Source organism: Neltuma alba, unplaced genomic scaffold, assembly GCF_004799145.2.
Source record: "Neltuma alba isolate B1F8T4 unplaced genomic scaffold, ASM479914v2 tig00002420_pilon, whole genome shotgun sequence".
Classification (NCBI taxonomy): Eukaryota; Viridiplantae; Streptophyta; class Magnoliopsida; order Fabales; family Fabaceae; genus Neltuma; species Neltuma alba.
In genome coordinates, this window is record NW_021632854.1 from 361,498 (window position 1) to 376,415 (window position 14,918).

At 35.6% G+C, this 14,918-nt stretch overlaps 2 protein-coding genes and 1 pseudogene across 3 annotated transcripts; 1 reads left to right on the forward strand and 2 right to left on the reverse strand.

Annotated features, from left to right (window-relative positions):
• Positions 1 to 664: 664 nt before the first annotated feature.
• On the reverse strand, positions 665 to 4,710 carry LOC114726784 (heterogeneous nuclear ribonucleoprotein 1). 2 transcript variants are annotated; one of them, XM_028913499.1, is made up of 5 exons: positions 4,511 to 4,710; positions 4,290 to 4,411; positions 3,765 to 3,994; positions 2,280 to 3,477; positions 665 to 1,294 (listed from the first exon to the last, which is right to left on the reverse strand). In XM_028913499.1, exons 3-5 carry the CDS (start codon positions 3,984 to 3,986, stop codon positions 1,281 to 1,283), a joined length of 1,434 nt encoding a protein of 477 aa, XP_028769332.1. In that variant the 5' UTR covers positions 3,987 to 3,994; positions 4,290 to 4,411; positions 4,511 to 4,710; the 3' UTR covers positions 665 to 1,280. The 2 variants fall into 2 exon arrangements, with proteins under 2 accessions (XP_028769332.1, XP_028769326.1); XM_028913493.1 differs by having other exon boundaries at positions 4,231 to 4,411; positions 4,511 to 4,709.
• Positions 4,711 to 6,290: 1,580 nt separating this feature from the next.
• LOC114726756 (mitochondrial import inner membrane translocase subunit TIM22-3-like) lies at positions 6,291 to 8,770 on the forward strand. The gene is made up of 5 exons (XM_028913457.1): positions 6,291 to 6,506; positions 7,249 to 7,313; positions 7,465 to 7,537; positions 7,627 to 7,680; positions 8,041 to 8,770. Exons 1-5 carry the CDS (start codon positions 6,335 to 6,337, stop codon positions 8,295 to 8,297), a joined length of 621 nt encoding a protein of 206 aa, XP_028769290.1. The 5' UTR covers positions 6,291 to 6,334; the 3' UTR covers positions 8,298 to 8,770.
• A 1,908-nt stretch (positions 8,771 to 10,678) lies between these two features.
• On the reverse strand, positions 10,679 to 14,757 carry LOC114726680 (heterogeneous nuclear ribonucleoprotein 1-like; annotated as a pseudogene).
• Positions 14,758 to 14,918: the final 161 nt, after the last annotated feature.

A 14,918-nucleotide genomic window follows, 5' to 3' on the forward strand; every position in this document is an offset into this window, starting at 1 on the left:
ATGCTGATAAACTTTTTCTGGATGGCTTGAATCCGGATTATTCAATAATATAAATGCCAGAGTTCAACTTATGCAGTCTACTTAATGCAATTTGAATAAGTCAAGCCTAATGTGACTTTCGACCAGATTTTTCTTAACAAAAATAAAAAAGAATCCTCTAAAATTTAGAGATAGTGAAAGGTATACAATTCTATATTTCCATTAGAAGCTTAAAAAAAAAAATCAATGTAAGATCATAATCTAATTTGTTATTACTTATATAGGATAGTGTCCCAAAAAGGAACAAACAGAAAGCTAAATAACACAAAAGTCTCAACTGCCAATGCATAAACTCTTGCAAACTTCCAGTTTTGAAACATACCCACTTGTTTGAACCATTCAACTTTTGTCCATATTCCGATAATATGCATATTATTTGCACTAAACAGTAAGCTAAATAACATAAAAGTCTATGCTGACTGAGCATAGGCTCTAAAATATTTCAATTTTGAAACAAACCCACTTATTTGGACCAATCAACTTTTGTCCATATTCCAATTTCCAATCATATGCGTATTAACTGCACTAAGCAGTTGAAAAGGCCAAACAGGAGTGGAAGAGAATGACAAATTACAGATTCAGCAATCAGAGGCAGCCAAACAATGAATATAAAAAGTTGTAAAACTTGTATGAGAATCCGTCTAAACAAGAATTATAAAACTGTTTACAAGCTTAATTATTTGATGGGGATCTCACACTGCAAATCCCTCTCATGTTTCACACTTGATGAATCAAACTGAACTTCACTTACAATTTGATGAAAAAAAACATATCTCAGAAGAACGTGGTAACAAGAACAACACCATTGGCAGCCATTACAGTGGTAAAAGAAAAGGAAAAAGAAAGTTTAACAACAATTGCTCTATCACTAAACATACTAATGCTGATATGCCTCGCTGGAGATGCATTACTACACTATTGGAAGCAATCTTCAAGAGTATATCCCGCAATCTGATTTTACACCTCAATCAAATTCCCAGGAAGGAAGCCTAAGTCTTGAAAAAATGACAAGAGAACCTCAAAAAAATTCCCAAACCTTACATAAAATCCCTTTTAAACCGCTTTCTCTCTGAACATGTATACTTCAAATGAAAGAACACCGTTAGCTATATATGTGATGATATCCATATAAGCTGAAATATCTTAAGCGACTGAGATGTAAGAATTCACAAAACCTCTTTTTCCTGACCAGTTTCCCTTGATCTACTGTTTCCATGATGAATCGAATTAACATATCTCCTCTAGGCAGCAATTCCTGGATAAAGTAGGAAGACAAGAAAAGAAAATGAATAAATCTCATAAGATTCATTCAGAAGAACATCTCGAAACATTTGACTTATTTTAGGATTGCAAATCCCAAAATGGCTACCATTTCATAGTGGTATGATATGCAAAGTTATGCAAATGGCCACTCTTCATTTGATGGCCACATAAATGAATTGAATGATCAAATTTGATATCAAAATATCGATGCTTCGTTCACACAAAATCAGCTATACACTTCTGACATGAGATTAGTTGGTCTCATTTAAGTTCATCTTAAACATCTTTCAGCCTAATTCTTAATGTGAATTTGTTTTTATTTTTTATCAAGAAATCTCCAATTTCATCATACTTTAAAATGAAGACAATCAGCAACACTAGACAAATGGACAGAAACATGAAGGCTATCCTTCTATTTAAATTGTAGTAAACTCTTAAAAGAACCTATACGATAATCTGTTTCAAACAATCAATGAAAATAAGTGCATGGTTATTGAGTTCTTGTGGTTTGTCAGCATTTTGTCATCATTGAAATCCATGGGGGAAATATAGACGTGGAACATAGAGTAGTGTATAACTAGATATCTTTTCCCTCACAGGAGAGATACTCATCTTGCTATTAGTTAGACCTTCTTGAAACACGTGAAGAAAGTATTGCAGAAATAAAATAAAGATGCATAGAGTCCACTAGAATGAAGCTCAAGAGAAGTCGCACTATTCATAACTTGTAAATATTGCGGCTAACTATAGATATTATATTGGATATTGATTGAAATAAAAAATTAGCGAAAGTTGCTCGTGTCAATTTATTCACTGATCCAAATTTAAATAGCATATTTTCCGTTTACCTTTTAAACAACTCATTTTCTGATATACAGTGACTTAATTTCACATACATATACACTGACAAAAATTATAATAATAAACTATAATCTGCATTTCTTTATAAGGTCACTTGATGTAGCCAAAAGTCTTACCTCTGTTAGGTTGTCTGCTTGAAACACTGTAGTTTCCAATATAACCCTCTGAAGTCTTTGCTGGATCCTCAGAGGCTATGCCACCAAGTCCATAATCAAATGAACCAGAACCATCAAGGTCAGAAACAGCAGACCGCCAAGTTGAGTCATTGTAAACTGAACCGTTATGGTATAAATCTCCATAGGATCCTTCATAACCACCGGCTGAAGCAGAAAATGTAGAAGATGAATTTACACCTACACTCCCATTTCTTCCATAACCAGTACCACCTACCCCAAAACTGTTGTCTCCACCTTCATAAACATTAATCCCAGAGGTATATCCCGAAGCAGGCACTCCACCCTGCACTGGAAAGGATTGACCCCAATTTGTTCCACTATTTTTAATTGGAACGCCAAAACCACCACTTCCAGATCCCAAGCTAGCACCAGCATTGACTTGGTTATTGGCATTACTTAGGCCACCATTTCCCCAGACATTTCGAGAAGGTGAATTCATTAGAGAATCGCTTCTCCCACTACCAGCATTATAGCCTATAGGAGTGGTATATCTGCTTGAGCTGCCACTGTAAAAAGGACTAATCACCCGACCATATCCGAGATTGCTTCCATAATTTGAGGTCCCACCATATCCTGCACTCAGCCCTGCATCTAGATTCAGTCCCATCCCGTAACTGCTGCTGCCAAAGGGAGAAATTCCACTCCTACTATTTGTCAGAGGACTGAACCTACCATCCATCCTCATCCCATAGCCTCCAACTGGACTCATGTTATAGCTCTGTGCGTAACTGTTTAGGTAGCTACTGGACCTATTGAAGCCAAAATTAGTTCCTAACAATGGGCTTCGGATGGATCCAGGGGAAAGCTCTTTCGGAACAGCCCTCTTGACCTCAACCATTTTTCCATTGAGTTCATGGAATGTTTTATGAAGAACTCTGTCCACAGCATCTTCTGAATCATAAGTGATGAAGCCAAAGCCTCTTGGCCTCTGAGTATTGTGATCATACATTACTACAACATCATTGATTGTACCAAACTGATCAAAATACTTCTTAAATTCACTTTCAGTGATGCTCGAAGGCAGACCCCCAACAAAAATCTTTTTTGTGCGCCCGGGACCAGGAGAGCCATGGACACTACCAGAAGTTCTATTTATCATCTGCTGATCATCCCTGGGAACAGCTTTCTTTGCTTCAACCTGAAAAATAAGAAGTTAGCATATAGATCAATAGTTGCAGGTCACGTTCATTTTCATTTTATGAACAAAAGTCAATTCTCATCCAATGTACATAATAATATTTCAAAGAAGCGATCAAAGTGCAAGTCTTTAGCTCGGTAAAGCCAGAAATATGTACAGTTTTTATCATCAACAGATTAAAACTTAAGTACAAAGATTATGTTGTCATTTGCAAGAAAAACTCTCGTGAATACTATCACAGCACACGCACGCACACGCGCACACATATCCACAATGAACTGACTCACTGTGCGGCCATCAATTATGTGCTTTTCCATAATGACTCTTTCTGCAATAGCAGGATCAGCAAACACTACAAAACCAAAACCACGAGCACGACCTGTCGTACGATCTCTCATGATCACGGCCTCTATCACCTCTCCGTATTTCCCAAAATATTCTTTAAGTCGTTCTTCATCAGTGTCCCAAGAAATTCCTCCAATGAAAAGCTTGCCAAGATCTGATTCCATCTGTTCTCCTGCCAAGCATGATCATTTAATTATAGTGATTTCTATATGTTTGTACAAATTCAAACGAGCAAGGACTTCGGGTCAAAATTCTCATGGTTCACCTAGAAGTAAACAATATGTAATAAGGATGTCTAAATAACTCAATGATGGCCAAAAAAATCCAGACACGAAGACAATTTAATTAAATAGTTTTACAGATGATAGATAATTAAGTCGAGTCTAGCCAAAACAATTCAATATTCACCTGCTTGAGCAACACAAAGCGATCAAAAATGCAGATGAAGAAAACCTGAGAAGATACACCTTAACTTTAAATTCAGACAGAACCCAGTAGGAGCTTCGATCAGAAACGAAGTGGGTTTTGTCAAAGTCGATCTGAGAGCTTCAGATCTTTCGTGCATCAATCAAAAGAAGAACCAGATTATCTGGAATCAGATTAAAAAATGAATTTTTATGGATCAAATACGAAACTCAAAAGGTTAAGAGATCGATGACAAAAGAAGCAAGCCCAGATATTAATTTACCATTTCAGGATGAGAAAAATCTGTGAAAAATTTTTAAATGTGAGGGAAACTGAGAAGAAAAACAGAGGATGTGCTCATCCTCTATCGAAAGCCTGCCCCTTGCTTTTTATCGCTTCGTTGGTGATACCACCACCCCTTAATTAAATCAAAAGAAAAATAAAAAACAGACAGAGAAATGGCAGCTAACATGAGAAGGAGACAACATATAAATAGAGAGAGACTGCAAATCCTCTGGTGCAAGAATATTTGGAGGACTAAAGAGGCACAGCGGATGACGATATTTTTTATACGTAAAAAGGGTATCATTTATTAATGTTCAAAATTAAATAAATTTTTAGTGAGAAAAAACAAGGACAAAAATTATCTGAAAAATACTTATAATATTGTATATTGGTAACTCTAAAACATATTTAAATAATTTTTAAAAATTGACTTTATTTGAAGAACAAAGACTGTTTATTTATCTTAAAATGAAGAGTTACAATTGATTCATATGTGTGTTTAGTATTTTAAAAATATTTTGTGACTTATTCATTATCATAAAATGTTTTTTCAGATATGTCTGTCATTTTAAACTATATTGTGATTCATCTGGCAACATGAACTATTTTTCTAAGTCCAGCAACTTAAAAAATAATTTACTGTGCTTAACGCAGAGGAATTAATGGCAATGTTAAAGTAACTCCTGAATAAATACGATAAGGGTAAAATTGCTCTTTAAAAAAATAAATTATTTGAGGGTGCATCTTAAAAATACTTTAAAATAAATTTAAAAAAAAATTAACATATTGCATGCTAAGAAAAATACTTCAAGCTGTTGTTGGATGAAATTGTGTCTATACTTTTTTATCCAGCCTACTGGTCTGTCATTCCTTAAAAAATTTATATATTAATGTAGTTTCCTAGTTACCTCTAAACATAAGGTTTTTTTTGGCTGAACCTCTAAACATACGTTTAAAAGAGAAAGACAATTAAGTCTTAAAAGAGCAAATTAATAGTAGTTAGGTTCTAGACAATTTCTTATTAAAAATGAGTTGCAAATATCAATTTAAAGAATTGCAAATTTAACTCTCAATTATTTAATGTATTTAAATTTTAAATGTAAATTTTAACTTGCATATGAAATTATTATTTATAATTCTTTTATTTCCTAATGTTTTTGTCATCCTTTATATGATGGACTCACGCATGGAACCAAGCCAAAGTAGAAAAATTTTAGTCTCAGGAAACAATTGATCCCTCCGATGATAAAAATATGGTGGATCGTGACATTAGGTTTTGAGTAATTTTAAAAACAAAGAATAAATATCAAAATACTGTTCTGATCAAAAAAAAAAATATCAAAATACTGTGAAATAGGAATAAATAAACAAATGAAATTGTAAATATATTTTGTTCAAGTAAATTCTTATGTCAATCATTTCAAGTTACATCATTCAAATGCATGCTGTGATATACTACTATATTTTATCAATTTAAAGCCTGAGATATTCTTCGAAATCAAATGTACAGAACTTAAAAGAAATTAGTAATTTGTCACAAAAAAAGAAATTAGTAATTACTACTACTATCTCAGGTTCTCAATATAAAATTAGATAAAAATACAGAGAAACGTGATAAAAGGTTTATTTTAATTTTAAATATAAAATTTTAATTTATTAAATCATAATTAGATAACTTTAATTATTTTATTTTTTTTAAAGGTGGAACGGGAAAAATCTTCGAAGTCAGTATATAATGCGCTCAGTCCTCGATCTCAAAAGTGACGGTGCCTCCAGCTTCCGCCTCGCCATTTTCGATTCGGTACCGAAGAGGGGGGCAACGATGGCGCCGGCGGATTCTTCGAGGACCGGTTCCGACGAAGAGGGTACAACTAAAGCAAGCGTTATTCATACAGCTCAAGTTCCTGCACTCCCTGCTTCTCCTTCTATCTGCCTTCTACGGTTCGCTGGCGACTCTGCCTCCGGTGCCTTGATGGGCTCCATCTTTGGCTATGGTTATCTCTCTCTCTCTCTCTCTATCTCTTCTCCTTGCGACTTACCGTCTTACTCCTACATACATTACTTAAATAGCTTGATTTTGAGGATTCTGCTTTAATTGGGTAGTATTAGATGTTTTCATGATTAGATGAACCTAAGAGAGAACATTGTGCATTGAACAGCGTATGAACTATAACTTTTGTCGTTAAAGGTAGCCTTTTCGGTTGTGGAAATTGTCTTTACCTTATTGTCTTGTCACGATGTGAATGAACTTAAAGTAATGTCTCAATAAGTGAGCAATCTTTTTTTGGATTAGTGAAAGACTTTCTCTGAGGAATGATATATAGTTTAGGCTGAACATCTTGTAATCCTTTTGTAAAATATACTTGGGAACAAAAAAACACATTCAATTTTCAGGGGCAAGCTCTTATGACTTGTTATGGTAATTCCATTTTCGCCCAGTGATTTGATAGTCAAGGCTGGATACACTCGCTTAGTAAAAGGCTTACTCAGTGTTAGCAGTTCTGCAATTTTTATGCAGATGGACGTTGGCACATAATTTGTTAGGCGTGTGATGATTTTCGACAAGTATTTTAGTTTTAAATATACACAATCAATTCCTGACTGGTGACTTGAGAATTCAATAATCTCTGAGATGATGAATATAGGACCATTTTGAAGAAATCTCACTTTTGAGTATAGCAATACATTCAGTTCCTACGATCTTGCTCAAGGATGTCTTTGTTGGTAATGTCTCAGGTGCTGGATTGTTCAAGAAGAAAGGATTTAAAGGATCCTTTGTAGAAGCAGGATCTTATGCCAAGGTTCATTGGAGACCTTAGCCCTTCCCCCCCCCCCTTTTTTTTGGCCTTCCTTCCTGCTGTTAGCTTTGTCTAGTCAGTTCACATTTGGAGACACACACACACACACACACATATTTTAACCAGCTCATAATCTTTTATCTCTATGTATTAGTCATTTGCAGTTTTTTCCGGAGTTCACAGTTTTGTTATCTGCATCTTGAAAAGACTCAGAGGAAAGGATGATGGTATAAACTTGTTTACCATAGAATTGTTAGTTTGTTACTTGTGTTTATAATAATATTTTTGTGATATTTGAATAATTTTTCATCACCAGTCATTAATGCTGGGGTAGCTGGATGTTGTACTGGTCTTGCTCTAAGTTTTCCAGGTATCAAGTTTTTCTTTGTCCTTTTTCTGAATGATGCTTTAAATAGCCCTCCTCATCCTCATGTGCACACATGCAATTAACTCTTCATCTGTGTCTTTGTGTGTGTGTGTGTGTGTGTGTGTGTGTTAGTTAAATTACACCTTATTGGCAAAGTATTGAGGCAATCTCCCAATTTTTGGGTCTCTGATGGGAAGTGGGGATACCCCATCGAATGACCCAAAATAGAAAAACTTCGTCGACTATGACCAGCTTTTAATCGCTGATTGCCCTGAAAATCGATATAACGCACAGTTATATACAGATGAAAGTTGCATTTTTCCCAGTTATTTTGCGATCATGATTTATTCTCTGGGATCCCAGGTGCACCGCAAGAACTTCTGCAAAGCTGCCTCACTTTTGGAGCATTTTCTTTCATTGTTGAAGCGCTAAACAAGCGACAACCAGCCCTTGCGCATCCCATCTCCAGTAAAACAAGTGTGCACTACCCTATACGTCGTCCTTCTCCCTTGGCACTTCCCCTCCAACTTCCCCTTCCTGATGAAATGAAAGGAGCATTTTCCTCTTTCTTCGAGTCTCTGAAACAGCATAGTAAGAGCACTTCTCCCACGTCTCGGTGATAAATTAAGGTTTTATGATTTTCTTCGGCGTCATGTAAATAAGACATGACCTCTTTTTCTGTCCTTTTCTCTGCTACTTCTTCCTCTCTCTCTCTCTCTCTCTCTTTTCTCCTTTTTTTACGGTGTTCACTTCCTATGAACCATGTCAATGATTCTGTAAGAACTTAGGTGGGTTTACTTTCTGTTGAAGCTGGAATTACCTCTGATTAGATTGGTTTCATTGAATACTTTCTAGATGATTGAACAGTGGGTTGAACGTGACAATGATGCGATGGAAAATTGTGATATTTTGTCATGGTCAGTTGTAGTAAAAATGAGTGTAAAGTGTGGGGGCTATGTTTTGAAATTTGTGGTGGTTGAGCATGACCAATATACCTCGCAACGCAAGGATTTAAGTTTTCCAAATATCTCCATTTGTAAACGAAAATTTTCTGTACTTTTCAAGAAAAATAATAGAAAATGTGTTTATTGAATGATGATATTTTAGATAAAATGTATGTTTCTATATCTTGATTTTGCCACATTATTATTAACCTAGCGGTGTTAATAACACCTGTACCCTAATAGGGTTAATTTTATGGACAGACTTAACTTGAGGACTAACTTCGGCAATGGTAAAAATGATAACTGTTTTGTTGCCATGTATGAAAGAAGTTTGATTCTCTTTAATATCTTGACAGCTTTTGAAAACGAAAAGAGGCTGAGAATAAATAGAGGATTTATTTATATGATAGTTGCTAAGAGGGGGGAAAAAAGGATGGACATGTTGGTAATTTGACCGCATATCAACAGAGTTTGAAGTTTCTGCTTTCCTTCCATAAACAGCGTCGAAAATACTGATTCCAAAAGAAAGTAATTTTGAACATACGATTATTTTATTGGACTATTTTATGAATGTAATAATGTAATAATGTGTGGGTGGTTTTCTCACCCAAAAAGCTGCCTTTTTCTTTGAGTTGATTACCAAACGTTACTTTTGATTTTAAAACTTGTTAAGAAAGCCTCTTTTGATAAATCCCTTTAAATCAACAAAAATAGTAAAACAAACTGTAAAGAAGCCCTGAGAATGGAAATATTTTCAATTTAGAGAGTGTTTGATAACTCTCAAAAGTGCTTCTCACTTTTTTGCAAAACGAAACAAACTCTTCTGCATATTTATTTTGTAAACCACAAAAACACTTTTGAAATCATAATTTGGTTTTCATCTAAACACTTTTTTAGTCAAGCAGAAACCAGAGAGCAATATTTATTTTCATAGAGACTTCAAATGGGACCACTTACATGAAGGCTTTTTGTGAATTCATGTATAAACACCACATCTTCAGTTATGCAGTGTGCTCAATTATTAGTTATGTTGAGAAAGCTGCTTCTTAATTGGAGCAAAATCACACTTACTTTTATAATATGACCTAATCATATTATGAATGATAAGGAAAATCATAATACTCCCTCTAATTCTAAATACAAGACTCATTTTATAGCATAAAAAACATTACAAATAAGTTGAAGAGTACTTTTTATATTTGAATTACTTTTTTTTGGGTTACATCAGGGCGGGATCGAACCCGCAACACACGCACACAACACACACACCCACGCCACTCGGCCAAACGGCCAGTGACTATATTTGAATTACTTTTACACTACAAAATGGGTGTTTAGTACTAGATGAGTACTTTTTATGTTTGAATCATTTTCTTTTGTTGCATTGCTACACGTTCGATTCTTTCATTTCATTCTTACGTCTCAAGTATATAATATTAATTGAATTAGACCCCGTGCAAAATTGAAGGTTAAGCAAATCCTAGTTCACCTACATGCAACCACACAGAAATTAGGAGTAACATCAAAATATAATTTGTTATTAGAAGGATGGTTTCCCATAAAAGTCTCTACAGCCAGAGCACAGGCTCTCTAAAACATTTCAATTTTGAAAGACACCCACTTATTTGAACCAATCAACTTTTGTCCATATTCCAATAATATGCTGTACGCATATTAGTTGCACTAAAGATTCAACAGTGAGCTCAATAACATAAAAGTCTGTGCTGACTAAGCATAGGCTCTAAAATATTTCAATTTTGGAACATACCCACTTATTTGAATCAATCAACTTTTGTCCATATTCCAATTACATGCGTATTATCTGCGCCAAGCAATTAAAAAGGCCAGACAGGAGACGAAGATACTGACTAATTACAGATTCATCAATCAGAAGCAGACAGACAATGACTAAAGAAACTGTGAAGCTTGTATGACAATCTGTCTAAACAAGAATTATAAGAACTGTTTACAAACTTAATTATTTGGGGGGGACTTACACTGCAAATCCCTCATGTTTCACACTTGATAAATCAAACTGAACCTCACTTACAATTTGGTGAAAAAAAACATATCTCAGAAGAACGTGGTGAAAAGAACACCTTTGCCAGCCATAACAGTTGGCAAAAAGAAGAAAGTTTAACAATATTACTCTATCACTAAACATACTAATGCTGATATGCCTCGCAGGAGATGCGCTACTACACTATTCGAACCAATCGCCATGAGTATGTCCCGCAATCTGATTTTACACCTCAATCAAATTCCAAGAAAGGAAACCTAAGTCTTGAAAAATCAATAAGAGAACCGAAAAAATCCCAAACATTACATAAAATCCCTTGTAAACTGCTTTCTTTGAACATGTATACTTCGAATGAAAGAACACCGTTAGCTATATTTATGATGATATCCATATAAGCTGAAAATGTAAGAATTCACAAAACCTCTTTTTTCCTGATCAGTATCACTTGATCTACTGTTTCCATGATAAACTGAATTAATATATCTTCTCTAGGCAGCAATTCCTGGAGGAAGTAGGAAGACATGAAGAGAAAATGAATACAACTCATAAGACTAATTCGAAAGAACGTCTCAAAACATTTGACACATATTAGGAAAGCAAATGCCAAAATTTCAACCATTTCATAATGATGTGATAGATAAAGCTATGCAAATAGTCTTTCTTCACTGGATGACCACATAAATGACTTGAATGATCAAATTTGATATTAACTCAATGCTTCATTCACACAAAATCAGTTATAGGCTTCTGACATGAGAGTAGATGATCTTTAAGTTCATCTTAAACATCTTTCACGTGAACTCTTAATGTCGATTTCTTATGGATTTTTTTTTTTTTTTTTGCAGGAAGCATCCAATGTCATCATACTTTAAGATGAAGACAATCAGCAACACTAGGCATGTGTAGAGGAAGATGCTAGCTGTATTTCTATTAATATTTCTATTAAAACTAGCACCACCTTCCTTCTCCGCACAATGTGCAGTAAACTCTTTAAAAACCTATGTAATAATCCACCTCAAACAATCAAAGAAAATAAGCGCATTATTTAAAAATTCTTGCCGTTTGTGGGATTGACATCCATGGGGGAAATAAAGATGAGAAGCCTAGAGTAATGGGTATACCTAGACATATTTTCCCTCACAAGATGCATGGGAGTGATGCTTATCTTTCTACTAAAGACACCTTCTTGAAATATGTGAAAACATATTAAACAAACAAAAAATAAAGCTGCATGGAGTCCCACAAAATGTGTGGAGAGATAGTGGAAGAATAAAATAGTTACAATGAACTTGAGGGGAGTTGTCACTGCTCGTAGCATGTAAATAGTGCAGCTTATCCTAGATTTTATGCTTTATATTGATATTGACGAAGGACAAACATTAGTGAAGCTGCTCTTGCGTCCTTAACAATCTATTAAAATCAGTGATCCAAATTTGAAAGACTATTGTAACTGCCAATCAGTAAATAAACATTCTCTTTGTAACTTCTTTTCAAACAATTCATTTTCTGATATACAAACACTTAGTATGTGTTTGGGGTGGCGTGTCGCTTCCAAATCATGTCCTTAATGTCACATCTAGATACAAACAAAAATTATATCAATAAACTATAACCAAGATTTCTCTGAGACAGGATCACTTGATGTAGCCAAAAGTCTTACCTCTATTAGGTTGCCTGCTCGAAACATTGTAGCTTCCAATATAACCCTCTGAAGTCTTTACTGGGTCCTCTGAGGCTATACCAACAAGTCCATAACCAAAAGAACCAGAACTATCTGGATCAGAAGCAGAAGACCGCCAAGCTGAGTCACTATAAACTGAACTATTGTGGTATAAATCCCCATAGGATCCCTCATAACCACCAGCTGATGAAGAAAACGTAGAAGATGAATTTACACCTATACTACTATTTCTTCCATACCCTGTTCCTCCTAACCCAAAACTGTTGTCTCCACCTTCATAAACATTAATCCCAGTGGTATACCCAGAAGCAGCCACTCCACCCTGCGTTGGAAATGATTGACCCCAATTTGCACCATTATTTTTAATTGAAATGCCAAAACCACCACTTCCAGATCCCAAGCTAGCACCAGCACTGACTTGGTTATTGGCATTACTTAAGCCACCATTTCCCCAGACATTTCGAGAAGGTGAATTCATTAGAGAATCGCTTCTCCCACCACCAGCATTATAGCCTATAGGAGTGGTATATCTGCTTGAGCTGCCACTGTAAAAAGGACTAATCACACGACCATATCCGAGATTGCTTCCATAATTCGAAGTCCCACCATATCCTGCAGTCAGCCCTGCATCTAGGTTCAGTCCCATTCCATAACTGCTGGTGCCAAAGGGCGTAATTCCACTCCTACCACTTGTAAGAGGATTAAACCTACTATCCATCCTCATCCCATAGCCTCCAACTGGACTCATGTTATAACTCTGTGCGTAACTATTTAGGTAACCACTGGCCCTATTAAAACCAAAATTAGTTCCTAACAATGGGCTACGGCTGGATCCAGGGGAAAGCTCTTTAGGAACTGCCCTCTTGACCTCAACCATTTTTCCATTGAGTTCATGGAATGTTTTATAAAGAACTCTGTCCACAGCATCTTCTGAATCGTAAGTGATGAAGCCAAAGCCTCTTGGCCTCTGGGTATTGTGATCATACATTACTACAACATCAGTGATTGTACCAAACTGATCAAAATACTTCTTAAATTCACTTTCAGTGATGCTCGAAGGCAGACCCCCAACAAAAATCTTTTTTGTGCGCCCAGGACCAGGAGAGCCATGGACACTACCAGAAGTTCTATTTATCATCTGCTGATCATCCCTGGGAACAGCTTTCTTTGCTTCAACCTGAAAATTGAGAAGCCAGCGTATAGATCAATACTTGCATGTCACGTCATTTTCTTTTTATAAACAGAAGTCAATTCTCATCCAATGTAGATAATACATAATGCAAATAAGCCATCAAAGTGCAAGTCTTTAGCTCAGTAAAGCGAGAAATAAATAAAATTTCTATCATCAACAGATTAAACCTAAATAAAGTACCAACATTATGTTGTTATTTGTAACAAAATTTCTAGTGAATACTATCGCTGCACACACACACACACACATCTGCAATGAACTCACTGTGCGGCCATCAATTATGTGCTTATCCATAATGACTCTTTCTGCAACAGCAGGATCAGCAAACACTACAAAACCAAAACCACGAGCACGACCTGTCGTACGATCTCTCATGATCACGGCCTCTATCACCTCTCCGTATTTCCCAAAATATTCTTTAGTCGTTCTTCATCAGTGTCCCAAGAAATTCCTCCAATGAAAAGCTTGCCAAGATCTGATTCCATCTGTTCTCCTGCCAAGTATGATCATTTAACTATCAATAACTGATTTCCATGCTATGTTTGTACAAATTCAAATGAGCAAGGACTTTGGATCAAAATTCTCATGGTTCACCAAGAAGTAACCAAAATTCCGACAGGGATGTCTAAATAACTCAATGATGGCCCAACAATCCAGGTCGGAAACAATTTAATTAAAGATTTTAACAGATGGTAGATAATTAAGCTAAGTCTAGGGGAAAAAACAATATTAACCTGCTTGAGCAACGCAAAGTGATCAAAAATGCAGATGAAGACAATCGGAGAAGGTACACCTCAACTTTAAATTCAGACAGAACCCAGTTGGAGCTTCGATCAGAAACGAAGTGGGTTTTGTCAAAGTCGATCTGAGAGCATCGGATCTTTCGTGCATCAATCAGAAGAAGAACCGGATTATCTGGAATCAGACAAAGGGAGAGGGAAAAAACAAAGCAAATGAATTATCATGGATCAAAGAAGAAACTCAAAAGGGCAAAGAGATCGATGACAAATGAAGCAAGCCCAGATATTAATTTACCATTTAAGGATGAAAAAAATTCTGGAAAAAAAATCAATGTGAAGGAAAACTGAGAAGAAAAACAGAGGATGTGCTCATCCTCTACCAAAAGCCTGTCCGTTGATTTTTATCTCTTCGTAGGTGATACCAGTGCTCCTCAATTAAATCAAAAGAAAAATAAGAAACAGAGAGAAATGGCAGCGAACATGAGAAGGAGAAGATATATAAATAGAGAGAGACTGCAAATCGTCTGGTGCAAGAATATTTGGAGGAGGAAGAGATGACAGCAGGTGGTGATATTTTTTATCCAAAGAACATTTCATTTATTAATGTTCAAAATAATATTAGAGTTTTAATTATGAAAAAACAAGGACAATTGCTTTCAGAAAA

Coding starts and splice junctions, on each gene's coding strand:
- LOC114726784 (XM_028913499.1), bottom strand. CDS start 3,986: ATGGAATCAGATCTTGGCAAGCTTTTCATTGGAGGAATTTCTTGGGAC. Junction 3,478..3,764: donor ACATAATTGATGGCCGCACA/GTGAGTCAGTTC, acceptor CTTATTTTTCAG/GTTGAAGCAAAGAAAGCTGT.
- LOC114726756 (XM_028913457.1), top strand. CDS start 6,335: ATGGCGCCGGCGGATTCTTCGAGGACCGGTTCCGACGAAGAGGGTACA. Junction 7,538..7,626: donor ACTCAGAGGAAAGGATGATG/GTATAAACTTGT, acceptor TTTCATCACCAG/TCATTAATGCTGGGGTAGCT. Junction 7,681..8,040: donor TCTTGCTCTAAGTTTTCCAG/GTATCAAGTTTT, acceptor CTGGGATCCCAG/GTGCACCGCAAGAACTTCTG.